The following is a 28000-nucleotide window of genomic DNA, read 5'->3' as shown; positions in this document are numbered from 1 at the left end:
GTTCCCTACCATACAGTTCCCAAAGCTTCAGCTGGAAAAGAGAAATAATTCCACTCTTGGCTTAGCGATAAACTTTTTTTGCACCCGTTCTACTACATATTGTGAGTCTTTAAGAAACCCAGCACTTTCGTATGATATCTTAATCAGTTCGATCGGCAACTGAAGTCCAGACCACAACGTCATAGCCAAAAGCAACAACTATATCATGATTGTAAATCAACTTTTTTGTTGTTTTATAACATTATTCATATTATTATTATTTTAAGGGAAAGTGCTATGTAGCCAAAATCAGCATATCCAATTAGCGTGAGGGACTATATGTTAAGTTCAAAGATCTCTTTTGTATTATCTAATTCTAATGACAGATAACAACAGAGCCTCGTCTAACCTGCCATTTCAAGCGCTACAGGGAGAAGAAATTGCCATAGATGGGGGAAAGGTTTGGAACGGCACGCAATCTGTCCTCTCCTGACATCCTACTCAGCAAATTCCTCACAGATTTCCTAGTGATGTCAGTAAAACTAATCTAAAGGTTATTTCATAAAATCTTGTGTGGATTGCGAACTTGTGAAAACTGAAGGATCCATGCCCAGAACAACAGTACAGAGTCAAGTAAATAATCACAGCATTTGTCTTTCATGCTTAACAAACAAATGAAATAGAGGAGAGCGTGAAGAATTCACATGCCAAGTACCAATGCTGTGAGCACATATTCAAACAAGTAGCCAATAAATGTCAAAATTAAGGTGACTGATCGCATAAAGACTTCTTGTTTGACTGGAGGCTGTCAGGAAAGTTTTCCAGTTTAATATGCAATATGATGAGGGGTGGAAAAAAACAGTTGAGTTAAATATTAAATGCTAAGGTCATTATAAATCATACCAGCTATTTCTTCAGGGAACACAATCCCTTCAGCAGATCAGGAATGCTGTACGATATGGAGACATATGATCAGGGCAGACAGCAGGAGGACGTTTGTTACCAATGTTAGACTGGCAGTGTCCCCAAAAATCAATTCTGGAACCTTGGTGCAACAACAGCTAGGCAAAGTTTTTGGCATTTGCATGTCAAAATAACGTCATGCAACTGCTCAGGAACTTTTCTTGTATGTCATGATGTGATCGGAAATGCAGATTGATGTCCAAAATGATAATGCTAAGCACTTATTTCCAAAACATAGTACTTCAGGCGAAATCACTGGTATGTTCTGGCTAATTCACACTGCTCTAATTTAAAAAAGATGCTTTACGGAGCTCTGTCAGTCTTACAGCTGCTTTGTATCCCTAGCGTACTGTGAAATAGCTGGATCGTGCCGTTGATTTTGGCCCTTAAACTCCTTGGAAAGTACTGTGTGAATAGCAGAACTTGGCCCTTTCTGTCATCGTTTAAGCTTGAGTTCACCTGCACCTTTGGCTTCAGCATACAACACCTTTGCACTTGGAAACATGCTGGGAAAGTATCAACATCGTAACTGAAGACGGAGTAGGTGTTAAGGTTATGCTCATTTTGGCAAGCTTTTACACAAAGAAAGGCTGTTGGGGCAATGCTTCTGAGAGTAACTGAATGTCTGCTACACTTAACTGATGTAAGACTTGGTGCAAAATAAATCTACAAGTGCTAAAAAAATAAAAAAATTAAAAAAATTTTTGATTGGAGGCTTCCTGTAGTGACAATCCTATTCTAATTAGCTAGTTGATATGAAAATCCAGATTAATTGGTTAAGCTACTCTGCCGCTGCATTAATGACTTAACAAATAAATTTGGTATCTGTCCTTTGTAGACCTAAACTGATTTACAGCAAGTGAGCATCTGGCCAGAAGTTTTAGTTTGATTCTGTTTTCTACCTTAAATATACATTCATACTTTCTTTGTTAGCATGATTATAAAGCTATAGCTTATTACTCAGTTTTTATGCTTCATGAGTTGTTATTGCAACTCTCAGAGAGACAGGTGGATCAAAGTGGCTGCCTTGAATTGTGACAGGGTGGCATACAACCTTTCGTGAAGTCTCACACATCCAGCTACGTGTATCTGGTTGATTATGCCATGCGTGAAGTGGATTATGTGTCTCAGTTAGCCATGTGTTAAATTTAAAATTAATTGCGCGCCTTCGGTTCTAACAGTTGAGTCATCTTTCCACAGAGAGATCGCTAATGCAACAAGTTACTAAGCAGGATCCACTGTAATGTAATAATCTGCTTTCCACTGGAAAACATATGTAATACAGACTTGCCATATTTATTCTTAAAACATGTAGGATGTTCTAGAACCATGAAGCCATTCACTCTAAGCCGTGAAAAGCAGATTTGGTTCAGAGATGAATGTGGCTGGAGGCTGTGGCCCACAGGGACTCAGAAGGAAATACTCAGAAAATAGAGACAGATTGAATCCCAAGTGCTCTCTCCTGAGAGGAAGCATGGCTGGAAAGTTTAAAACCCCACTGAAGTTAAACAAATTGAAAAGCCCTATCTGAGAGGAAACATAGTACAATGTTTATTTTTCCATTACAAACCTGAGACCCAAAAGATTTCCTGAGCTTCTCAGGTATTGTTCATGGTTATAATGGAGATCCGTTTTTAGAAAGCATAATTCATGTGATTAATGCAAACTGTTTGATGAAAAACACACTGCATAAGCATTTAGGAAGTGAGAGGCCATTGTATACCTGTATCACATATTGTTTGGGTAGGAGCAGACCTACAATGCAAGGAATCTCATCACGAGACTCTCTTACTTGAAAGCACTGGGCCTAATTCTCTTCTTATTTATGCTGTTGGATGGATTCCACTGAATTAATGAAGTTAAGACACGAATAACCAACGACAATAAAAAGAGAATCTTCCTGCTGAGCATGAAACTACCAAAATGCGAGGCTAATCTGAGCAAGAGATTTATAACACTGACTTGAGTCAAGTCAGTAGCAAGCCCTAGCAGGCCCAGTGTAACATTAGCCAAGCTGATTAGTCAATATATTTTTGGGTTTGCCCCATCACTAGTGATCTGCTGCTCTGAGATCCTTATCAGCAAAATGTGTGAAGCTGGCAATGTTGGAAAGCATCTGTTTGACTAACGAACAAGCTGCAAACTAAATCCAGAGATGAATTTAAGTGAGAGAAAAGACTTGGAAGCAGAGGAATATTATTCATCAGATCTATTGATATTGCTGGGGAAAAATAGATGAGTTTCAGGCATACAGACCCTCCTTCAGCTTTCTTCAGTCTGTCTGCTCAAATTGTAGCTGATCTAAAACAAGATAGCAAATTAGTGCAAATCTCGCTTCTCTTGTATTCTTAGACTGTTTTGGCTAAACTGGGTTTAAATCAAAAATTAAGGGACCGGAAGGTATGATTATATACAAAAGTAAAGGAGTAAGGCAACATAAACTCCTGATGGCTTCCCTTAGCAGTTATATAAGCAATTTTAAGTATATTGAAGGATATCTGATTTTTTAGGAGACCAACCTGATTTAAATTTGCAGTGCCTTACTTATTGCCTCTGAATGTGGCCTTGAACCAAGCGTAAATTCACTATTGCCTTTTTATCATGTATGACAAAATTATCCCGGTTCCAAATAACAATCAAGGTCTTACAGTGTCAAACACTGAAAATAATTACAAAGACCTACTTCAACATAACGTAGGAAGCACGATAGGATATAAATACGGGCCCATATATAAACATGTCTGAGTGTGCTTATACATCTTTTTAATAATGATAAGTAATGAAATACACACTGATTAATCTGTGCCATTGTTAGTTGGTGACACAGGGCAAGACCTGACAGGGTAAATAGGATTTTAAGGGGTAGCAACTCCCCTGGCCAGGTCTGGAGGGAAGAAAGGAGAGAAAGGTTTGTAGGAGAAGACAAAAGACAGGTTAAGCTAAGGTGGGTTTAATCTGAGGGGGCTGAATGGCACCCTGTAGAGGAAACCAGGTAAGACTGCTGTTTGGTGAGGATGATATACAGAAAGAATGATTTTAGCAGCTGTGTTTTAAGTGACACCAAGGCTATGTTACCTGTAAACTGAAATTTTGGAGAAGCCGTGAAGGACTGTGTGGATCCTACCTGTTTACGTCTTTCTTCATGCCCTCTTGAGGTCTGTTTTGAAAGTTCTTTTCAACTTTCCTTTACAGCACTTGCAGCCTATTGATCTCATGCGGTATTTAGCCCAAGATGGGATTTCCTACTTGCTTTAGCCTGCATTCCCAAGTTTTCTTACTTACTTGGAGTAAAACCAATGCTTCACTCAGGGAAACTATCATGCTCCTTGTGTGTCATGCATTATCAGTCCACTCTCTTATAGAGAGTTTATACTGAAGGAATACGCTTTTATGAAAGCTAATTACTTTCTTGTCTCTCAAGCAATCCTCATGTTAAAATAAGGTCTGCTTTAACAACCTGTTTCTTTTTGTAGTGATGAATTGTGGACATTCAAAATGATGACTGGTCGAAAGGAGAGCCTAGAAAATGTTCTTTGTCATTTTCCTGCCTCATTTTAAGTTCCATACATTGTAACTCATATCAGCATCTTGACATGCTGACAAAATCCGGTTACCCTGCTTTAGGACTCTGTTGAATTTATAATTAATGCTCTGGGTTCACTGTCTGCCACACGCAGAATTGCTGAAATGGTTGAGCCTTCTACCCTTTTCCCTTGAGTTTGACACTGTTTTTCAGTATTTAGAAGACTCTTGTTCTTCCAAAATACAGTATTTCTGCTGTAGCTTTTTGTGAGTAATTTTATTTTTTTATAAAATGAATCTTTATGTTTTTCTTTCTAGATAGGGATGAGATCCCGAAACCAAGGTGGAGAAAGCTCGTCTAACGGGCACTTCTCCAGTTCCAAGCCTGTCGTCAGCCATGGAGAGAACGAAAAACTTCAGGAGGATGCCAAGAAAAAGAACAAACCTCATCGGAAAGAAGATGAGGTCATGGTATCTGCAACAGTCAAGCGGCACTCAAAATCACCTGGACCTAGTGAACGAAAAAACAAGAAGTCCATAGAGCTTTCTAAAGAGGACTTAATAAAACTCCTCAGTATAATGGAAGGAGAACTGCAGGTAAATCAAACATGTTTTCTACCATATTTGCCCTGTACTTTTTTATTTTTAGGTTGTCCAAAAATCACTGGTCTCAACCATGACATGCAACTATAAGGGAAAGGACTATAAGAGGAGAGCTGCTCTAGCTGGTGTTTAACGAGGCAGTCATAGTGTTAAGTACTGCTTCATTTAGCATCTCTATCTGCAGCTAACAAAGCAAGAGAAATTGCAAACACCTGTCAGAACTGACAAAGAAACACAGAGGCTCCTGAACATTTAAAAAGAGGCAGAAAACAACCACAGGGGAATACGTTTGGAAAAAAGACAGGCAAATACAGTGAGTGCAATTACTATATTTACTATGAATATTGATGGGAAAAATTTAGAAGTCATTAATACTGAAAAAGAACGTAAGATGATCTAGAACCCTCTGTGTATTTAGATACTGCTCAGGACTCAGCCAAGCTCTACCTGTCCCATCTAGCCTGCAACGTTCCCTGCCCGTTCACTGTGGGGTGAAGTCCTGTTAGTTTTCCTTCTTGCAGTAGCATTCACTGGAAAGATTTATTGGTTTTCCTGGTTTACACGCTTCTTCAGCCCAGTAGGAAGTCGCCTGTGGCAGATAGCCTGTTTTTGTGCCCACATCCCCAACGTCGCCATCCAGTTTTGCGGATTTTCTCTAAAGATAATAAATCACTGAACTCTCAGGAGTCTCAGCCTTCAGGGAAAATACAATTTCTAAATAAAGAGCTGAAATATGGTATTTGAAAAAGCCAAAAGGAATACTTTTGACTTTTCAAAAGTACTCCCTTTTTGTGGCAGAACTGCTTTCCAAATTTAGAGATACTTTTATTTGCATGTTAATGGTATTTTTCAGTGAATCTGTGATAAGCTGGAAAAAACCTGCCCAGCTCTTGTGAAAAATTTTAATGTCCCAATCCCTTCACTTCATTAAAAGAGTTGTACATGTTAATTCTTAAAAGGTACAACTAGCATGCAGCTTCGATTGTGAATAGTGTCAAACCTGAATAGAAATGTATCATACTCATGGTGTTCTAAAAGATTTACCCTGAAGTGACCTTTGTGGGCTAGAAGGGGGAGGCGAGGAAAGTCACTAATGTGTCTGTCATAAGTGGTAATAAATTTGATCTTTTTTCTTATCTCTGACTTATTCTCCTGTTCAATGCACAGAAATGGCTCTTCACTTCAGTCTTTTACTTTATAGCCAAGTTTTACAACCACTAAAGGCCTGCCCCTGTTGCTAATCTCCTTCTGCAGAAGATGGGGATTGCTGGCATCTACACTGTAGTATGGGCTGAAAATCCTCACCAAGACAAAACTTTCACTGTCCTGGACAATACTTTTAAGTGTTTGGATATGTACAGGTCCCCCTGAGAGGTTAGACCCTGCTAAAGCTTACTTAGGTCACAGGATTGTGAGGACAAACATGATCATAACTGTAAAGTGCATCTGTTCTTCTGTTCCGTGTTGCTGGAGAGGGAAACGAATCATGATTCTTTTACCCCATAGGATTTTTTATGTCATCTCAAAAAAACCCCATCTGAGTTGTTTACTGGTACCTGTGCTGAACCATTAATGAAGTGGGCAAGCTAAAGCACTTCAGCTTGAGATGAGGGCCTGGCTGTGACAGTACAAATGAGGATGAGCCAAGGAAGACTCCAGCCAAAGTAAATACTCTGGTATTACCTCCTGGCTGTGACCTAATACACTGTGTCATTTCATGGCTTTTCATTCTGAGATATGTACAGTCATCTCTGGTGGCTGGCTGGTGTTTTGTTGGACTGCCAAATCAGACTGTGGGTTTATTTTGAAGCCACTTCAATACCGGCAAAGCAAACATTATATAGGCATATGTGAGAAGATTTTGTTTTGAGAATAACAGCAGGCTGTGCCTGTAGAGTCATCCAATATTTTTGGAAGAAAAAAATGCCATAAAATATCATGACTGTTTACACAACAGCCATGAGCAGACAGATCTTCTGTCTGTACTACCGAATGCAATGCAGTGTGAAGCTACCTCACAAACTCTGAACAGTGAGCTCAGGTAAGGGAAGTAATCTAGTCATGACAACCATGGGGCTCAGCAGGACAAATTGGTAATGCATACTTAAGCTTCATATCTTAGTTTACTAATGACATAATCTAACAACATAGTGACCACAGACACAAGGTATGTTGCTGTCAGTATCAGTTATGAGTCCCTACTTCGGGACTTGATCTCTCAGCTCCTAATTTTGAAAGATGAAAGTGCTAGTAAACTGTGAAGACATGCCCTAGCAGTGATGTGTATGTATCCCTTTCTTTTTTTTTTTTTACTTTAGTATAATGACCTCAGGTAGCTTGCACGTGTTTTAAATTCTAGGTCCAAGACAGACCCTTTGCTTTGTCTGTCTTCAGATTTCCTGGCTGGGCCCTGTGCACTTGCTAAATTTAGAGAAGAAGAGATTTTCATAAACTGCTGTGGTCACCGTAGCCTAGGCCTTATTTTGTAAGTCAACAAAAGGAGAGAAAAAGTATATAGAAGCTGCAGTGACAAAAACGTATCTCAATATACATGGCAGGAGAGCTCTTAAGGACAACCTTGCCAAAGGACAGTGAGAAACAAATGAACCCATGATGAGATTTGATTTTAAAGGCTTTATAGCTCAATAGAGCATCTTTTCTCTTTTGAGATCTCACTGCTTGTATATAAAAGAAGTGTTTACATGGTCTTTAAACCACGTAAACCATGCATTGAATACATGGAGGCATAAAAACCCCATAAAGGTGCTTTCTTCCTATACCTGGAAAAAATCTAATTTCAAAGTATTACAGAACTGATTTGAACACAAAACTTCAAACACCAGTAGAATAAATAGGAACATGAAAATACAGTATTAATTTGCCTGATTGTCATAGTCATTTCAGTCAAACTAAAAAGTAAATATTGTTAATTACAGAGCAATGCGGGTCGCATGGATCTTTACAATGATGAATCCTATCTATGGCTCACAGATTTTTGTCCGGCAGTCTGTATGTTTGTCCTGGCAGAAATATATTCCCTGTGCACTTTCTGAGCAGCAGCCATTAATCTACAGTAATGCCAACACTGTTTTTCAACAGTTCCTGATTAGGGGCCTGAAAGGAAATGAGGAGCAGCATTTATACAATTTTACCATTTCCTCTCCTATTGCAAGTTTGGAAAATAAAACCCAATAGTAAAAGCTCATTTACAAACACAGCATTCCACTACTAATTACTGGATCTTTCAAGAAAAATCACTTCTGAGCTAGGTTCTGTGCCTATTGCCAGACAGATGTCAATTTAAGGTTGGAAGACAGTTTCCTATATTTCACACCAAGTAAAATGGCAGCAACTTTTCCAGTCAAAGCCTGTGTGTTCATGCGTTTCTCTGAAGTATGTGTTGAAGTATGAGCTGTAGGTTCCCTCTGCTGTGTTTGAGAATGTGAATGGGCAGCGTCTTAAAATATGACATCTTAGAGAACAGGCTGTAAAAAGTGCAAGTTAGATAGATATTAATCAGAAGACATAGTTCCTGAGAAGTCTTCAGACATCAAAACGGTCTAAAGTAACGTTGGTTTTGGCCTTACTTTTGAAGGTGAAGCAGTGTGTAGCAGATATCCAGAGGTAAACCTATTTGCTTGACATCCCTTCTTCAAGAGGTGAGAGTATATGACTGCAGTGTGAAGAAACACTTTCCTTTTGTCTGTTCTTATTTAAGACTTTGTGTGATGATTAGCTTGAGTGCTCGTGTGTGGTATCAGAGGAATAGCTCCCTGAGAGGGAATTCTGCCTCTGCCTGAGGAGTAGGCCAACATAACCCATGGCAGGGTGCACTTCGCCGTATCCCCTGCTCGGGCTGAGAGCAAACACTTCTAGCTGTCTCTAGTTTAATTTGATCTCTCTGATGAAGTTGCTACTCAGGAAATCGGCCTAAGACTGCATGCTCTGTTAGGATGGCATTGGCTTTAATGTGTGAAACTTGGGATGGTGGCTGGCTTTGTGAAGGAGGACTCCCTTCCCTCGACAGTCAGGGCATGTTAGTGAACTTCAAGCCAAGGGCTCCTGGAGAAAAAACACCTAGGAGGCCCTTTTTTTAATGGGTTCCTGGAACAAACCTTTGTTATCCTGGGGCTTGTCCCTCTCAGCCATCACTGGCCAGCCTTGCTGGCCTGTCCTAGGCTGACAGCAATGCAGAACCCCTGGATGCACCTTGGATTTAGCAGGTTGGGCTGTTAATTACCTTTGTGCTATTTATTGTCATACTGCAGATTGCGCCGGTGGCTTTGTCAGGCAGCAGGAGGGGTTGTGCTGAAGCAGATATGGGGGGGCTGGTTGCTGACGTTGAAACAGAGTTACCACACGAGGAAGGAGCTCTCGTCTGACAGGATCACAAGGAGCCGACCTCCTGGCCGGTTTGAAGATTTTCTAGTTGTCTTGGGCATTTCAGGGAAGGATTTGCAGGGGTGAACAAGGAGGTCTGTGTTTTGATCTCTCTGGTAGGGTCCTTGTGAAAGACTTAAGTTACCAATGGCTGCACGTCCTGCAATGAGAGAAGTCCTCTCCCATAGCAAACTCAAACAGTGGGCACCCGTATATGTATACAGAGTATACTACCTGTAGCAGGCAAACATTTTTGAACATACGGAACTATTTTACCACCTGCCTTCCTATGAGAAAATTAAAACTTTTAAGTGTCAAGGAGGACAGGAAAATTCTTTACTGTTTCCCTTTTTCTGCTTTCTATTTTCTTTCCTTTTTTGTGTATCTACAGATCTTATTAATATATTTTATTCTATAGTCATTCTGTTTTTTTCTCCTTCCTAAGATCTACCATTCTGTCCTTCTTTAGCTTTCCTTCCCTTCTTCTTTATTTTTCTAGTCATGACCTTTTTCCTTTGTCTACCATCATTTCATAACTCAAACTGCAAATCTGTTCACTTGTCTCATTTTCCTGAGAATCTTAGACTTAAAACTGTGGGCAATGTGCTGTAAATCAAGTCCCACCCTCTAATACTTTAGGCAACCACTTTGTTTAACCTTTTTCATGAATTTATAAAGCTATGTCTTAAGACGAGATAGGTTGTTTACCTTTACTACTGCTATTGGGAAATTGTTCCAGAGCAGTAAAACTTCACTAAAATATATTTTAGTTTCTAGTCCAATTATGATTCTATCCAGTGAAAATCACTCTAGGAGCCAGCCTACAGTGAAAATATAATGATACTGTGCTGAATTGTTTTTTGCTATATCAAGGGTGCAGATGAGCTTTTAGATTTACTAGCCCTCCTTTCTCCCTGATGCATAACTCCTGATGTGTTTGTAGAGACCGATCGTATGCCCTCTGAGCCTTTGTTTTGCTGTGCTATTCTCTTTTATGTTTTGATACCACTTTCTTTTAGCAAAATAGGCTTTCTCCTTCTTTGATCCTCCCTTGAGCAGCACCTGTTACACCCTGGGCTCCTCTTTCTTAAGTGTTTGTAGCAGGGGAGATCTCACGAGTGCTTTGTATGGTGGTTTTGACATTTCCCTCCTTATGCTGGAAATGGCTTTACCTGTCCCTCCCATCACTTGTCAGTCTGGTTAAAATAAGCAGAGAGAGCTTGACTCTGTAGCAGTAGCTGTACTGCTTTTCTCTCTGTCTCCTTTTCTTCTTTCATATAGTGCCTTGAACTGCTTTTGTTTCCAACTTCACTTTCGTGAACAGTTGAAACAGCATTGAGATAGCCACCTAGCTATTGCTTAGTTAGAAGTACTGTATTTTTATAGAAGTCCTATATTTTTCCCTCAGTGCTATTCTTGACGCTCTTGAATTAATATGATTAAATATTGAATTGCCTGAAAGATCAAGCAGGGAATATAGCACAGATAGGTGGGTGGAACACAGAAGTGTTACTTCTGGGTATTATTAAAGTTGGGAGAGAAAGCTGGAGCAAAACACTGTGGTACCAATCCAGAAGGAAGAGTACATAACAGAGCGAAAAGGAGGGAGCTTCCAAGTGGTCATTAGCACTATGTCAGTTCGAGAAACCGTAGTTATTTCAAGAGGAGCTTGAGTGAAAAGAATAGGTAAAGCCAGAGAAATAAAGAGCAGCTTTGTGTAAAGTGTTTTTAACAGTGACGGCTTGTTAACCAGACTGAATGAATCCAGCATATCACACAGACGAGCACACCACACAGATGAAATTCAAGTTCCGTTAGAGAAAAATCTTGGTACATACAGCGCAAGAGAGAAGGAGAGAGGACAGGGTTAATGTGAGCAGGGAGAGGTGATTTAAGGAGAATGGAATGAGAGGTTGGGCAATAGAAGAAAAAGAGTGTAAGGAAAGGGGGGATAGAACAGTGATAAATGGAGCCAGTCTAGAGACGTGGGAAAGGGACTTAGAGAAGACAAGAGAATGAAAAAGAAGGTGATCTCTACAGAACAGCAAAAAGACAGCATTAAAAAGTCCCTGAAAATGTCTCACATGAGAATATTGGTACAATGAGTTTAAAAATTCTCTCCTGTCTGACTGACCTCTTGCTTGTTTGTTTGTTTGTATTTTTGCGGTGAAGCAGGCTTTTGCAGAACAGAAAGTTAAGTTAGTTAGACTTCAGACTGCAAATGCTCCCTTCTGTTCTCACTGAATATTTTATAAGCAGAGATAAATTTTGTCCAAAACAGCATGTTTTTTCTGCAGTCTACAATCATTGCTATGCAAAGGGCAGGGAATACCACGCAAGGTACACAGGGTGTGTATAGCAACTCACAGAAATTATGAATTTTAAAATTGAACCCTGCAGCTTTCTGAGAGAAAAAAAAAAAGATAAGACAGTATACTGAAATACAGTTAAATTAGGTTATTCAGGCAATTTCCTGCTTCCTCTGAAATTAAGGGCAGAGGTGCTATCAACCGCAGGGATGATAACTGTCCCTTTGGTGATAAAACTTTAGCATTATAATTTTTTTAAGTAATTCTCCTTCATAAAATGTCCCTGTCACTGAGCAGCTGTAGGCAGAATACTTCTTTCACAAAGAAGTTTTAACAACCTTCTCTGGTTACTGCCTAAGCTGTAGGCAGCAGAGCTCTATCATATCATTTAGGCAGGGAGGGACAGAAGAGGGAGGAATAATTGGCAGGTGTCTCTGATCCATTGAACATCTCATCTAGAGTGGAGGGAGGAGTAATTCTTGAAAATTCTTAGTCTTCTTTTCAAAAAGGAACAGCAAGTACTGCCACAGATAAAGTTTAAGTTTTGGTCTTGTTCCCACCGGGATCAGTGTTATTAATTGATCCTCCATTGCAATCTTTTTCAGGTTGTTTTAATCAACTGATGTCATTTGATTTTTTTTTTTTTCATTTACTTAATAGAAATTGTATACTCAATTCTTGTATATTTTGTTCTTGAACAATGATGTCCTATGAAGAGAGGACACGGCCAAGTGTCTTGCAGTAAATGTTAGATGCATGGGTTCTCTGGCTTTAAAATATCTGAGATTCTTGGGAGAACTTGCAGTGAGCATACGTCTTATGCTGTCCAGTATTCTGAGTCACCGGTTGTTAATTTAATGTTTCAGTTGTAGCTGAGTCTGTTTTTATTAACTTTGCTGCCCTGGTTGTGTATTTATTAAGTTTGTGTCTCCTGTTCTCCAGCTGAACATCAGATAAGCTCTGGAGAGCAAAACTGATTGTTTTCCGTCCAAAAAAGAGCTTTAATAACAGCAAATATAAGCCCTTATATAATAATTGTGAGAACACGATTATCCGAGTGTCTTGTTTCTAGGGTTTAAAGCTCCACCTGTTGGTTGATATGAATGCAAGAAATGCAACATTTTCACATAGAAAACTGCTGGCCCTACTAAACATCCTGTGTGTTGCCACATCTTTGCAAAATTGCTGGCTTAAGCATGGGATTTTGCATGATATCCAGACTAAAATGAGCTTAGTGATTTATTTCTGAGGTCTGTCTACACAAAGCAGCAATGCCAAACTATCACCCAAAATGCTGCACTGTCAAAACACTGTTAAGGATGGTGCTTCTCTAAGACAGAAATGGTTTGGATTTTGCAAGTGAAGTATTTCTTATCCTGGAAATGATCGTTCTTCTTTTTTAAAAAACTTAGCATCATTTCTTCAATACCAGCAAAATTAGTGGAAGGATTTCTGATAAACCCAAGTACAGTTACATAGTAACTTACAGGCAGTTGTTGCCTTTGTGTTTAAACAACTCAGAAGCACTGATGCAGTCAAGTCTATAGTGAAAAACCATTTCCCCAGATACTGGTTCGGGCGTTCTCCACAGTTCAGGCAAAGTGGCATTTTGAAGGGCTACAGAGTTGTTCCCGGGAATGCAATTGCGGGGGTCCAAGTGCAGCCATGCAGCTCCCCTTCCCTCACCCCCTCTGACTATTTCTCTGTTCAAATAACCTGCTATGCGGATAAGTGCTAGTAAGCGTTGTAACGCAGTCCTGGTATTCTTGCACATTCATCCGTCATGAGTGACTTGAATGCACAGCAGTGGAGCACAGAGCCCTGAAAACCAGCTTGTTGAAGCCAACAAAATGCTTGGACAAGAGAAAGTTATGTATACAGTTTATTACACATGAATACACACTCAGGTCTGTTGGTATCCTGCTCTGAGTTTTGTTAGAGTCTCCACAAAGGAGGCAGACGGATTTCCTCTGAGTTCATCATTTTGATGGCTAGGGCCCCAGTGGCACCAGCTTGTCTCTTGCTCCATCCCGCTAGACGCATGCTCATTCCTGCCATAAGAAGCTAGATCATTGCAGAAAAAAACGTATGGGCAGCTTTCTGTAGCAACTAACTGAAGTTCAGTGCAGAGCACCTAATTTCAGGTGCTTCAGTTCCTTATACAGTTAGCGATGCACTTTGAAAGAGCAGTTTAGAGAACCTGGGTTGAACTGAGGATAAAAATATCCTAATGAGGATATTTTAAGTTTCCCAAGTATTTCAACAAATCGGATGATAGTCTGGAAATAAGTGAAAACAGATGAAATAGAAGAAAATAGAGGAACTGAGGAACAGCGGAAAATGAATAGAAGGAAGAGGATATTGATGTGACAATGCCCTAATTTTTTGTAGTATTCATGCTACATATCCCAGTGTCTGGGGATCTTGCATATATGAATTGAACCCCACAGCATTCCTGGGAAGTATTATTTACTTTATGGAATGGGAACTGGAGCATGGTGAGGTTGTTATATGTGTTAAGCATGGGAAAGAGGTGTCTAAGCAGAACCTCTGGATCTCTTGAGTCTTGGTCCAAGCTGGTGTCCATAAAATTAAGGGGCAAATGATAACACAAGAAAGAGGGAGAAAAAATGCTTTTTCTTTTATTACCCTTTCATCATTTATCTTTTTTTCTTCTGAAACATGTGCTAACAGATCACAGAGTAAATCCTGGTCACAAAAGGAATACAACACCTTACTACACGAGTCCAGGAATATAAACATGTCTTAATATCTGTGAAATGTGCTACAATTTTAATGACTTCCTATATCACTGCAGTAGCTTGTGATCTGCCATTCACCTGGGATGTGGCAAGCTGCAGATCATTTCCTTAGTATGAATAAATCAGAACAGGGACTTCATCGGTGGGGTTTTCCATGCCTACCAGAGCCAGGAGCTATTGCTGGCCTTTGCAAACGCAGTGGTGACTAGTGCTCAGCCAGCTGGTGAGAGAAGAGACCTGAAGTTGCTCTGTTAATTACAGAGCAACAAATTACATTTGTTAGGCTGCACACTGCAACACCTAGCTGCACAGCGGTCCTGAACTGTGAATATACTCATTTGTTCACTACTGATGTTTCTTTTTGCGGAAGTGTCCAAAAAGGTGCTTCAACAGATGTTCCTTCCTCTCCCCCCTGGCTATTTGTATCAATTGGTGGTTTCTGCTTGCTGCCGGGCTTCACGGCGTGTGCAAAATGTTACTATACAGTTAAAGTTGGCTAAAACATAATCTATATAACTGGATACGGTAAACCCCGAAGCAGTGGGTTTAGCCATTGTGATGCATTCCTGAAGCCTGTAAAGCATATCCCAACATGCAGATTTGTGCGCATAACTGACAGTGACCTCTGACGTCGGTCTCTCTGTGCTGACTGAGATCCTGACACTACCATTCTCTGTGCTGCAGTAACTTCTCCACGATCTGATAGGATCGAGCAAAGCTCTCTTTCAGTGTGGAAAGATGAGAAATGATATCCCAGTCCCTAATAATTCTGAAAACATCAAGCAGTGTGGAGTTAATACTTCTCAGAGCCTTGCCATGGGAATTTTCTGGCCGCGGCCCAGACTACAGATAATTAGTTATGTCAGTGAAAGGCTCTGGTGGCCTGTTTTCTTCAGAGAAAAGTGACATCATCCATGGAGCTCTCTGGCAATAAAGCAGAACAAAGCTGTGTGGGCAGGAAATAACAGACAGATGTCTTCTAGTGCTCATTTGATCTGTTTCGAAGCTTGCTGTAGGAAGTAATATATTGCTCAGTGCTGCTTCTCCCCAGCTCTGCAATCTTTAGTGTGGATTTTTTTTTAACACAGGAGGCCAAATTAATCTCTGATGTAATTCTTCTGGAGCAACTTCAGAGGATTTATGCAGTGGATGAGTTGGTCTATCATGTACCTCTCCTTCAGCATTGATTTTAGAAGGACTTTCTGTGTTATCACTGTGAGATAACTCATAAAAAAATGAAATGCACTGTATAGCTCCAAAGGCTCTGTACAAGGTCAGAAAGTTCTGCACAGTGTGAACAAAACAGGACAATTCTGCTCCATATCCCCAGAGCCACAAGAAATTGTATGTATTTCCTGATATATTTCAGTAAACTTCTGTAAAAAACACTGGAAGTCACTTTTTGTCACTGAAGGCATCTTTTTATTTCCAGTGAGAACCGCTGACATAGGCCTGAGTCCAGAAATGTTAAAAGAAATCAGATCAAGTTAACTCCACAGTTTCAAGTGTTAGGAAATTTAGCTGAGATGAAAAGCAGTCTCTTTACCCTTCAAAAAATTAGGTACGCATGTCATTAGCCCACGTTTTGTATAGCTAGAATCATTAGGTGAGTGAAACAAATAAGGCTGCTTCAGATATCTTGTATAGGAGAGAAAAATGTTTCTCAGGATTTTAGCAAAAAGGGGCTTTGGATGATACAATGTGCGGTAGAGCATCAAACTTTCCAGCTTTGAAGCATGCTCTGTACTCTAAGTACATCTGACTCTGGAGACAAGTTTCTATCCAGTCACCGTAGCAGTACGGGGGGATAGCTTGATGAAACAGGTTGTCAACAAACGTATCATCCCAGCTGGCAGGGGTAATTTTTATTACGTTTTCTACTCATAGTGTCACAATACAAAATGAAGAAAGTTTACTTTTCTTTTAGTTACTTAAGTTTCCATCTCAGGTAAGAAAAGAAGGGAAGCAACTGAGTCTAAACACGTGGGTTAATGTTAGGAAAGTTTTGCAGATACAGTTTTTGACTACCCTCACCTGAAGATGTTGTCTTCATTAAATTAACGTAAATGAACATTCTATAATCATTCTCTGCAGTCTCTAATGGCAGTGTTCAGAAACAAGTCTATTCCTGTCCTGGCTGTGACAGAGCATGAGCATGCCTTGGATAGTGCTGAAAGCAGGACGAGAACATCCTCCTGGTTTCCTTTAGAAGGATGCCTCGATTATGATGTTCGTTAGCTCTAGGTGAAAAGTTTGCAAAGTCTATTGGAATTTAGGAAATCAGCCACCAGTAAGATCACAACATTACATGGGGATCCTGTGACCTTATCTAGTTTCTGATCCAGCACGGAGCAGCTGCTGTACTATTAATAACCTGTACCGTGTGAAATAACAATTCAAGTAATAACTAAAGGCCCCTATCTGTGGTTTGATAGTTATTTTCTTGCCATTAAGCAGAGGAAAAATATGACTTTATAAACATTAAGCCTCTATTACTTTGTGCTTCCACTTGTATAGGCATAACACAGTGTCATGAGGACTAGAAAAGAAATATGCAAAAGCTGGAAATACCAGAACTTCCAAATATTGCATAAATGTGTTCCCCATGAATGTTACTCGTGGCCCTGAATTTTCAGAACATCTTTCTATTAACTGAGAGGAGTCTTATCATGTTATTGAAGAATTTAGATTGCTCTGAAGTCATTAGATATATTTTAAATCAATCATTCAGCCATGAAGGGAACTAGTTACTAACAAATGGTTTAGAGAATGGTGTGTTGTAAATTGGCAGGAAGGCAACTTATGAACACACAAAATTCAGGAGAAGAATTTAGGAAATGTACTGGCAAAGGGTCTTGACTTGGCTTTTACTCTCGTCTGACAGTGATTACTCTGACTCCATTGAGGCCGTCCGGAATACAACTGAAAAATTTTCCGATTTAATAGATGCCTTCCATGAAACAAGTTTGATCAGCTCAGTCCATTTCCCAGGTGACAAATGGGCTATTGCAAAAATGCCCCGTTTAGTGGGTGCTAAGTTTTGTTAGCAGTCTCACTGGAGAGGCCAAAGACTGTGGGAATGGAGGGAGAGGACTGTAGTAACTTGGCAGGGCAGGGCACTACGAGGAAGCACGTCCTAATGCCGGCCTTGTGTAACAGTCTTTCCATTGACGGGGAATTTGGTTGCTAGGCTGCCAGTCCCCTTTTACAAGCAGCGGAGTCATGCTATTGTTTTCTCAATGTTTTAAATTTTATGCAGAGACCTCTTTACCTCCTTTCTATATCATTTAAATATTTTACTAGGTACGTATTAAAGCACAGTTTGGAGCTCAGACCCTTACCCTGCTCCAGCCAGTAGGAGGGGGGGAAAAAAAAAGCCATTCTCTTTTAGTCTGCCAAAAAGTGAGTATTTCACTATAGCCATGCAAAAAGTGGCCTCACTTCAGCTTTCTAGCTGGGTGGTTAAAACACACTCCTGCGAGGAGGAAAGCCTGAGTTTGTATTTCCCACGTGGAAAAAGATCTTGAACTCAGATCCCTCATCTTAAGTAAGTGCGTTAATCACTAGCCCGTAGAGGAGATGGAAAGGAGAGAGTGGGAAGCTGTGTGCGACAGCAGGGTTTTATGGAGCTTCAGCCCCTCCATGGACCTACTAGAGATCTCAGGTCATAAACCTCTAGATTTTGGCACCTCCAGTGAATGAGACTTAGATACAGTTGGACATTACAATTTCTCAGCAGAGACAGTTGAAGCAACTCCACCGACAGGGAGTCTCCTAAGCAGGCTTTGCTCCTAGAGAAAATGCCTGTGGAGTAATACCTTTCATTATATCAGTCCTTTTGTGTTTTTCACCTTGAGAGTATTTCTGAGTGACCTGTACATTAATCTGCCTTAATCACTGCTACTATTTAGAGAATCAGTTATTTGAGGACATTGTATTAACAGAAAAATGTGCTTATTTTCCAGGAACCAACAAACTGAATATTACAGATAGAAGGTTCACTTAGAAATTTCTGTAGAACAGTTTAAGTTAGGAAAAAACTAAAAAGGCACAACAATTTATATAAAGGAAAATGCATATGCTTTCTAAAATCCGTATCTTGACTTTAAAGAGCTTCTCTGAGTAATTACAGTCTTCTGGACTTCCATAAATAATTTTCATTTGTTAAAAGCTATTGCTGGTCATCTTACTCTGGTCAGCTATATGGTCAGCTATATGGTCATCTTACGTCTGAATAAATAGTCTCTCTCATCAGAAAAAAAGTGGAATTCAGAGATGGCCCTCTGTGCCAAAACACCGTTATTCTTCTACCAAAACAGCTAACAGCTTCAATCTGTGATTTATATCCAAGTTTACTTCCAGTTTGAAATCTCTTCCTTGGGCTTATCTTCTGTTGTATGCTTTATGCTAAATGGCATTGTAGTTTGAGACAAAGGAACCACCTAAAGTAGATGTCTATCAGTGGAAACAGTTTGCCAGTACGGCTCCTTCTTCTTAGCTAAGAACGCCCCACTTTGTGCCTCTTGTACCTCTTTCCAAGTGCGTGTGTTGATGTGGCCCAAGTGTTCCTCCACAGGACTATTCGAACTTGTTATCTGAAAATGGTCTGTATCCTGAGGTTTAACATAATGATAGTTGTTCACTGTACATTGAAAGAAAACATCTTCATGTCAGTTCTCGTCCAGTTATTCCAGTGGAAAATTAGTCATGTGAAGGAAACATGAATTCATGAATTATATAAGCCTGCTGTTTCAGCATATTCCCTCTACGTGTACCCTGAGGAGTTTCAGAGAGACCAATCGAAGTCTATAAATCCTGAGGCTGATGGGATGTTGTGGTGTCACCCGGGTGCCCATGAATCCCCTCTGGCATAGGGTAGCTGCATTTCAGAATGTTTCTATGCCTGGGCTTCTCTCTGACCAAATAAAAGCAAATTTCTCTTCAGTTTATTATTAGCATGAGGCCCTTTTTTTGCTCCAGTGCTTCCTAGCAACCTGATGTGGAGTGTCTGTTTGTTAGTTTGCTTTTCACAAACTGTTATCATAAGTCCATGGAAACAGAGCACTCAGTGAATTAGCCGATACCCTTGAAAAGATAACGATACGAACAACGAGCCAAGTCCAGGAAAGGCAGAAGGCACCTCGCCACGCTAACAGCACACAGATCCCCCATGTGGGCCGAGCACAAGGTGCCCGGGAAGGGGGACGCCAGTGGGAGCTGCCTGGCCACGGGACTGGTGCCACCTCGGCTCCCCAGGGCTGGGAAGCTTTTCCTTGGGCTGCAGGGAGGGGTGCCTCTGGTCAGGGCTCCCAGTCCTGCCTTTCTTCTGGAGTTAAGGGTGTCAGAGCTTTCTTTTAAAGATGAGTCAATGAACAAAGGTTTCCCTCAGAGCTCTGAACCGAGGTTGGACGTCCCCTCCTTCCCCATTCGGGGTGTCAGCTCCTCTGTTGAGCGTTGCCAGCGTCCCTGCTCAGCTCCCACTGCGGTCCCGTGAGAGCTGAACCCACACCTTCCAGCAGCCTTCCTTAATGGTCAAATGATTGGTGATTTCAGTGACTCTCTCCTTTCCTCCTGCTACAGTTGCTCCATTTGAATCTGCAATGATTACAGACTAACCAGGCTGGAAATGAAGTAAGCATGTGCTTAACCGAACAGGGGTTAGGGCACTCATAGAGAAGAACAGAGTTTGGTCCCTTTATCATTTATTCTTATATTAAATAATCGTTGCAGGGATTGGAGTCCAACTCTTCACTCTCCCGAGTCATAGCATTAAATAACCAAGTCTGAGCTCCCTCTATTCCCTTTTCCCAGCCCCCTCAATGTTTAATTATGCCATGCAAAGCACAACAGCTTCACCAGAGTTTATCTTCCTTCCCAAAACAGCTTAAGGGCTGAGATCTATCCCTGAGAAATGGCATGTACAGGGCTTAAAATGTGCTCAGGAACAAAACAAATAATGGTTTCAGCGTGTTGCAGTTGTGACACACCATGCACGGGACAGAAGGGGCTGCTCCTTGTCCTGCTGATTTGGGTACCACTGTGCAGAGGGCTCTACCCAAGCGCCAGGGCCCCTCCTGCGTGGCACACAGGGGACACTGACTTTATTCATCACAGCAGGACACAGATACAGTCTGGACACTGAGGGCAAGATCCTCAAAGGTATGCTTTAGTGAATTCTGCATAAGTGCCAACAACAAAGTTTGACCATTTATTTTAGCAATCTAACTTAGTCATTGCAACCCCTAAAAAGTTGCCTCCTGGTCACAGTGATTGATTCGGGATGCAGAGGTTTCCTACGCTCTGCGTGTTGCAAAGTGTCTCACGGTTGGGGTGTTTAGTCACCCAGGAGGAGAAAACCCCATTCTCAGTCCCCTAAGTGAGGGGAGGTGGGAGGGGTCAAACTTGCCCTTTCTGCCCCCACAAGATTTCACCAGCCACCATGCTACAGTGAGGTGGAGATGGGGCTGGAGAGGGGGAGCAGAGACAACGGGCCCACACTGGCCCCCGGGGACATGGGGTCTTGAGGCAAGACGGCTTTAAAGTAAGTTCCTGGAGGCCCAGAAGGAGAAGCCTGATGACATTGCTCAGTAAAACAAGTGTTCTCCTAAAAGGGCCTAAGATAACAGGTCATAAAACCATGATTTTTATAAGTACCAGAAAACTCCCATGCTATTTTATTAGACTTTTTAAGGGCTTTTCCTTTAGTATAGAAACATTGGCCTCATAGTAACTAAGACACTAAGATAACTGTTATTTGTAGAGGGATGTAAAAATGATACGTTCTTGAAACTGTCTAAAACTTTCCCAAAATAACATTTTTCCTGAATTGAGAGCAGCATATTCCCAGGACATGATGTAGTGAGGTGTGCAGGTTCTCTTAGCACACCTTGAGACTAACCTACATAATTAATTTGTGATTTTGACATCCATGAGTGATGCACCCTTCCCAAGCTCATGCTAAAAAAATATTAATACCATTCCTGCCTGTATTTTGTATCTTGCAGACAGAGCTATGTATAAAGCTTACTTAAGGTTACAAAATGTTGTACAGAGTAAGCCCCCATAGGTAGCTGCTTATAATTCAGCCAGTTCTCAACTGCATGGCATAAGCTTCGCCGCAAACTCATTTTTTATTTTATTCTCATGTTGCTTTATTTTATTTTAAAAAAAGATTAAAGTGTCTTTGACATTTCCTGAGATTATTTCCTTACTCATTTGAAAAGCAGGTGGTTTTGTAGAGGTGTAGTGCCTCTGTGATGTGGCGAACAGACTGAAGATTTGCTATAGGGGTCATAGAGTGCCATTATCAACCCTGTGGAAAAACATGAAGCTTTGGTCAGTTCGTAAATCCTAAACAGACATTGCTTACATAAGGGCAGAATTTATAAGAGCTTTTTCCTAAAATAGCTGAACATTTCATTAGCCCTGAATTTGCTTTCCAAGTGCACAGAGGTTAAAGCAAGATTAAAAGCGGTGCCCATACTCTTCTGCCTCCCACCCCTTCAAACAGGTGGGCGAGAGCCCTTCCAGGAGCCCTGGTGTAACCAGGAAGTTGTCCTTTGCCCGCCGATAGCTTCTTCCTTGCACAACCCGTCTACTGAGCACGGCCTTATAAACGTGCCTTGAAGGACAAGCAAGTGTCATTCCTCCACTTTACAGATGGCCTAACAGATGTTGGCAAATACCATTGGAAACAGAGCTCAGGATTCAGTGTTTTTCTGCAGTACGGCTCTAAAATGCCTCTAATTTATGGCCAGGTGGCCTTGCAGAGCAGTCTTATCAGGCCCAGATTCCTGGTCGTGCTGCCCGTAAGGACGAGGTTCCCCTCCTAGAGCCGGGAGCAGAAGCTGGGGTCCGTGATCCTGCCCCAACCACCGGTCCACCCCTGCTTCCAGATGCTCTGGAAGCCTGAAGGCTTAAGGGCCATCCTCTGCTTTTGGAAGGATTTGTTCAGCCTCGTTGTATCTGCCACCAGCTATGTTAGTTAGCTGGTTTCGACAACATTTTTAGGGTTCTCTTTAAACAAACTAACAAAAAGTAGAAGATGTTATTTAAAATGATACTTGAAGAGAGCATGCGGTCACAAAGTCAAGAAGTGGACAACTAGAAAAACTTGACTTGAGGCTGCCTGAGAAATATTAATTCAGCTTGTTTGTGCTGCTTGTTTTATTCATCTTCTCACCTACCTCAGTCAGTGAACTGCATGGACAGGGAATAAGACAAAGAAGTATATGAGGAGTAACGATGTTCCCTGGCTCTAGTTCCAACTCAAATAAAAACTCATAGACTCGTATGGAACGAAAGGCAGGAACAGAACAATTAATGCCTACAAGGATCACATTCAGTTTGCACAGATAATGTTTACTCAGGTATCTCCCAGTGTTTTTGTACTTGAATTGGCAGCCTGACATTCTTCTAATTTATTTTACTTTTGCGTATGCACTCTGTACATCTCAAATGCCTCTATTTTCCCTATTGGTTACAAGTTGGCTTATGGTAGTGATTTCCAATTTTACAGGCAAGGGAAGATGTGATCCACATGCTGAAGACAGAGAAAACCAAACCTGAAGTTTTAGAAGCTCATTACGGATCTGCAGCTCCAGAGAATGTGCTTCGAGTGCTACACAGGGATGCTATCCTTGCCCAAGAAAAATCAATAGGAGAAGATGTCTATGAGAAACCAATCTCAGAGGTAATGAGTTCTTGATTTACGTCAGCAAGTCTGTATGGGGCAATCCTGATCAGAAGTGAAACTCCACCTACTTTGCATTTGTGCAAAGCGCGCAAGGGGATTTTACAACTCTTCCACAAACAACAACAAGTTAAAGACAATTTGAATATTTGTGTTCACTCAACCTGCAGGAAAAAAATCTAATCAGAATCATTGGGTCTGAACTTAAACAATAAAGATCTCATGCGCTACTTAGGATTGCTGCAGTCAGGCAAGAGCAAAACCTTCTGGTGTCACATTTCTCTTCTCTTGTTTTTTAAATTCCATTCAATTATAGGCTTGAATCTCTAGTGTTTATAGCACTGGTAAGTGCTTTTTGACTTTCTTGGCCTGCTAGAGCACTATCATATGAGTAGTTAGGAAGAGAAGATTATCAGAGATTGATTTTGACTGTATTTACTGTCTGTATTTACTTACTGTTATTTTTGACTGTCATAAATCAATACTCATTTTAAGTCACTTAAGCCTGAAACACTCCAGAACTGTGAAGTCAGTTCAGGGCCTAAAGAAGACCTCTTGGTTGATCTCTTGGTTTAAAATCTAAGCAATAAATGAATACAGAGTAGATCCAGGAATGCCTGAGGCCAGCATGAACTCCAAACTGAGCAAGCATTGCACTTGTTCCTGGTTTCGTAACAGTTCAGGGCATGGAGAAAAAGCATATAATAAACATATAATAAATACTCTGTAGCGTATGTCCAGCTATTCATAGTTGCTCTGTTTAGAACACTGCATTTTTCACCAGGAATTGTCTATCACAGGATATCTGTGTACTCCTGTTGCAATATCTTCTGGTATTTTGGGGATAATAGTAAATAAGGAAAGCAAACAGCAGCATTTGAGCGCGCACATGAAAAACTGACTAATGAAATTAAAAGACCTTAGCAAGGCTTTTGTCTAAAGAAGCTGATAATTAGATGGAGACCTCAGTGCAAAACTTTTATCTTGTAAAGGTCTACAGGGGATATGTTGGAGCTAAAATACAACAGAGGGAAAATTTCCCAAGTGCAAAAGATCAAGGCTGAATCCAAGCTTATCGCCTTTCCAAAATGCCACGGCTTTTTTGACTCTGACATTTAACTTCTGCTTCAAAATGGGTGCAGCCCTCCTGCTTTCCTATTTTCCTCGGTGTGCGGAGACGCAGCCTCTGCAAAGCAGCAGCTGTGTAGTGCAGCCGGGCCTATGGGTGGCCAAAGCAGGCTCTGACCATGCCGGTGCCGGGAGCAGGCAAACAGAGCAGTGCCAGCACTGAAGGCGCTTTCAGCTGCAGTGAGAAATTGAGTTTCCATCATCTGCTCCCAAGAAACCATGAAAGGAGCTACTTGAATAGCTCTGGTGGTTTTGGTGTGTCCTGGCAACTTTTTAGGTGCACCTCACTGACTTTAGTGTTTGTTTGAAAGACAGATGATATAGTAAGTTAATGAAGATATACAAGACAAAGCGGTAAAGTACTACTAATAAAAAGGAGAAGTTTCTGTCAAAAACAGGCTCAGGGGAAAACCCTAAGGCTTATAACAAATTGTAGCTGGAAATGTAAAACGGAATCCAGATGAATCTAAATAGTTTACACTTTGTATCTCCGCAGTCCTAGGGAGATGACTGTGTTGCAGATGCATAGTTCAAATTCCAGGCTTGAGCTTACACCTTAAAATTCCGCATTTAGATATCTAAGTCCCCATTCAGGTGCTTGAATTCAGGCTCCAGCAGTCTAGCACGAAACATCAAAATCTTCAGAGTAAGGTCCAGTCTCTGTTCATCTAATCCTCTGTGTATCTTTGGTTGTTTCCAGCTTCCCTAGGGTCCCGCCTGGGATTTGCTGAGCACCTTGCAGGTATAGGTTAATTGGCTTATTCCTGTATAATGTGAGGTGCCAAGCTACAGCTTTTCCTCTGTGAAATAAGGAAACCGAGTACAGCACCTCACCACAGGAAATATTCTGCACTGCAGCAATATTTGTTATCTTAAACTATGCAAAGTTCTGTCCTTTGTGTATGAGAACTATGCACATGTTTATCGCAAACACACTGCCAAAAGAAATCATTACTTTTACAGGACAGTCATTATTTTTCAAGCCACTGCTTTATGTAAAGCCCAAGACAAAATTATGGGTCTTGCAACTCTGTTGGTTAATAAATCAGACGAAGTAAGCAAAGAGACCTTTAAAACAGTCGATTCTCCTTTTCTACAATCCAGCTAGACAGACTTGAAGAAAAGCAGAAGGAGACATATCGACGCATGCTGGAACAACTCCTCTTGGCAGAGAAGTGCCATCGCCGCACAGTTTATGAGCTAGAAAATGAGAAACATAAACATACAGATTACATGAACAAGAGTGATGACTTTACCAACCTCTTGGAGCAGGAGCGTGAGAGGTGAGTACCTGAGCCAGTGCAAAGAATATCCTCAATATACCAAAACTTTTTGGTTAAAAAATGGCATGTTCTGGTATTTTCTGTGTTTAAATGACACTAAACCCATGTAAACCATTTGTAAACATCAGGCCACTCACATTATTGGTACATTACTGTTCACATCTAGGGCTGGAAGAACAGCATAAAATACTCCTGTAGAGTGCTCTTCAATTTAAAAATGAATTTGTTTTGAATTACTTATGCTCATTTTGGGTTCATCCATTGGCAGCTTTTGAGAGATCAGATGTTATTTGTATTGGCTAAGTTTTGGACTGGCTTGCTCAGCTATGTGAACCCAGCAAGCTGGTTCTCATGAAGGATGGGGCGCTGCTTATCACAGCAGGAGGACAGGACTAGGAAAACCGCACATTAGAATATTGCCATACAGGCGGTAGGCAGCTAGCCATGCCCTACACATGTAGGCTTAAAAATTCACAAACAATTTGCATTATTTTTCATAATTTTGAAGAAGCATGCCTCAGGCAAGATCTGTGTTCCCCAGGAAGAAATTATTTTCATGCTTTATAAAACACAGCCTGTCTGCAATGGGCTGTATCTACAGTTTTTACGTAACAGGTGCATACGCTCCTTCCTTTTTTTTTTTTTTTTTAAGTTTTTCTCCTCATTGCAGGAGTAATTTGTTCTCTAAGTCACAGAACAGAAACGGCTCCTGACTTAGGTGAAGAACAAGCACTCAACCTCAGTTTTTCAACATGAAATATTGCATGCTTATACCAAACTGCACAAAATCAATCCAAAAAGTTAAAAAAAAGGCTCTGAGAAAAGTACTTAAGGAAAGTTCAAAGGATAAATAATTTTGAGGAGACCACTGTTTAGTGACAGACGTCTGAAAAAAGCCAGGAGTTAAATCGTTCGTTATGTTTCCTGAGCTCAGCTCAGTGCCAGCTTCAAGCAGATGGCACAAGAGCTAAAGTGACTGTATTTCCTGGTTTAATATCTGCTGTTTTTCTGGCTCTTTATTCTTCTGTGTTGATTGGAAAACTTTAAAGAACAAAAAAGCTTGTGCATATTAGCAATTTTATTGCCCTAGCACAAAATCCAAAATTAAATAGGTTGTACTTCCAAGTGAGGAGTAGTTTCACATCCAGTTCTGTTAGCTGTCATTGTTTCTCTATGCTGATTATGTGCATATGTGTGGAGATGCAGGCAACTAAACTGCTGCACAGGTAAAGGCTGTATAAAAAAAAATTACATTTATCTATCACATTCATTATAATTGACAGTTGTTGCCTTCTTATAATCCCAGCTCAGCTCATGAAGGCAGCCCAAGATTATAAACCGTTTGTTTTGAACTGATTTTTTTTCAATGAATTGATTAAAAAGTTTTCTGTCTCATTACTAAAGCTGAGATATCAAGTCCTATCTCCATGGTTATTTTCCCATACTCTTGCTGCTCTTTTGTGTCTTTTAAACTTCTAATTTCTTACATTCTACATTTTTTGGACTAACCGCATGAAAAAAGGAGAATTTTAGTTTGAACTTCTATTGAAAGCAGATCCTTTAAGAGCAACCTAATCCATTAGCTTTAGTCACCAGTGCTTCTATACTGGTAGCTGCAGGGGAAGAAGTCCTACACTGCTGAAGTCCTTTTGATTTATGTTGAGTGACAAGAGAAACCTGATGTTTGCTATTTAATCCACTTTGTTTGTCTAAGGCACTAATGAGAAAAATCATTTCAAGTCTGGCAGTGACCAAAGAGAGAGAACATGGCATGTGGCTAAACATGGAAAATCAAGTATGCACATCCCAGCCTGTTCAGCGTGTTCCTCCTTGATCACTTATGGAGCAGATTAGCAAAATCAGGATTGTCTGGAAACCATTTATTAGTTTAGTGTTAAATTATCTCAATTCATTGTTCTTGTTTTCTGAGTGCACAGAAAGCTAAGGCTGCATCCACACCTTCGTAGCTACTGAAACTGGAAGTAGTACCATCTGAAGGCTATATTCAAGGACAGAGAGAAGGTGATGGGATGACTAGACAGGAAAGCCCCATAATGGCAATCAGCAGGAGATTTTTGTCAAAAGATAGGGCTTTTAGTAGAAAGACTAATTGTGAAAGGTTAAAATATATAGAGAATCACACTCGCTTAATCTGCATATTGGGACAGAGAGTTGGCCTGCCCAAAGGCGTTTCTTAGTATTCAGCATTCCTATTTTATAAATATCACTATATATATATAATTTGTTTTACTGTGGTGCTTTGAAGCTTGAGGCTTACTTTACTAAGAGCTGGACAGACATGTAGTCTCCATGAAAAAGAAAAAGGACACTGAGGTGAACTTTGCCCGTCAGTCCCTCTGTTACACTCACAGCTATAAT

General features: G+C 40.6%; 1 protein-coding gene across 2 annotated transcripts in view; it reads left to right on the top strand.

Moving 5' to 3' along the window:
* The window catches only part of FILIP1 (filamin A interacting protein 1), a 111960-nt gene that overhangs the window by 38111 nt on the left and 45849 nt on the right, over window positions 1-28000 (top strand). For both annotated transcript variants that reach the window (XM_068937570.1, XM_009689112.2), the window contains exons 2-4: window positions 4783-5061; window positions 23037-23210; window positions 25443-25621. In XM_068937570.1, coding sequence (XP_068793671.1) covers window positions 4789-5061; window positions 23037-23210; window positions 25443-25621 — 626 coding nt within the window. In that variant the 5' untranslated portion in view covers window positions 4783-4788. The remainder of the gene's footprint in view (window positions 1-4782; window positions 5062-23036; window positions 23211-25442; window positions 25622-28000) is intronic.

Source organism: Struthio camelus, chromosome 3, assembly GCF_040807025.1.
Source record: "Struthio camelus isolate bStrCam1 chromosome 3, bStrCam1.hap1, whole genome shotgun sequence".
NCBI classification, from domain to species: domain Eukaryota; kingdom Metazoa; phylum Chordata; class Aves; order Struthioniformes; family Struthionidae; genus Struthio; species Struthio camelus.
The sequence above is the reverse complement of the archived record's forward strand: the minus strand, read 5'-3'. Positions and strand labels throughout refer to the sequence as shown.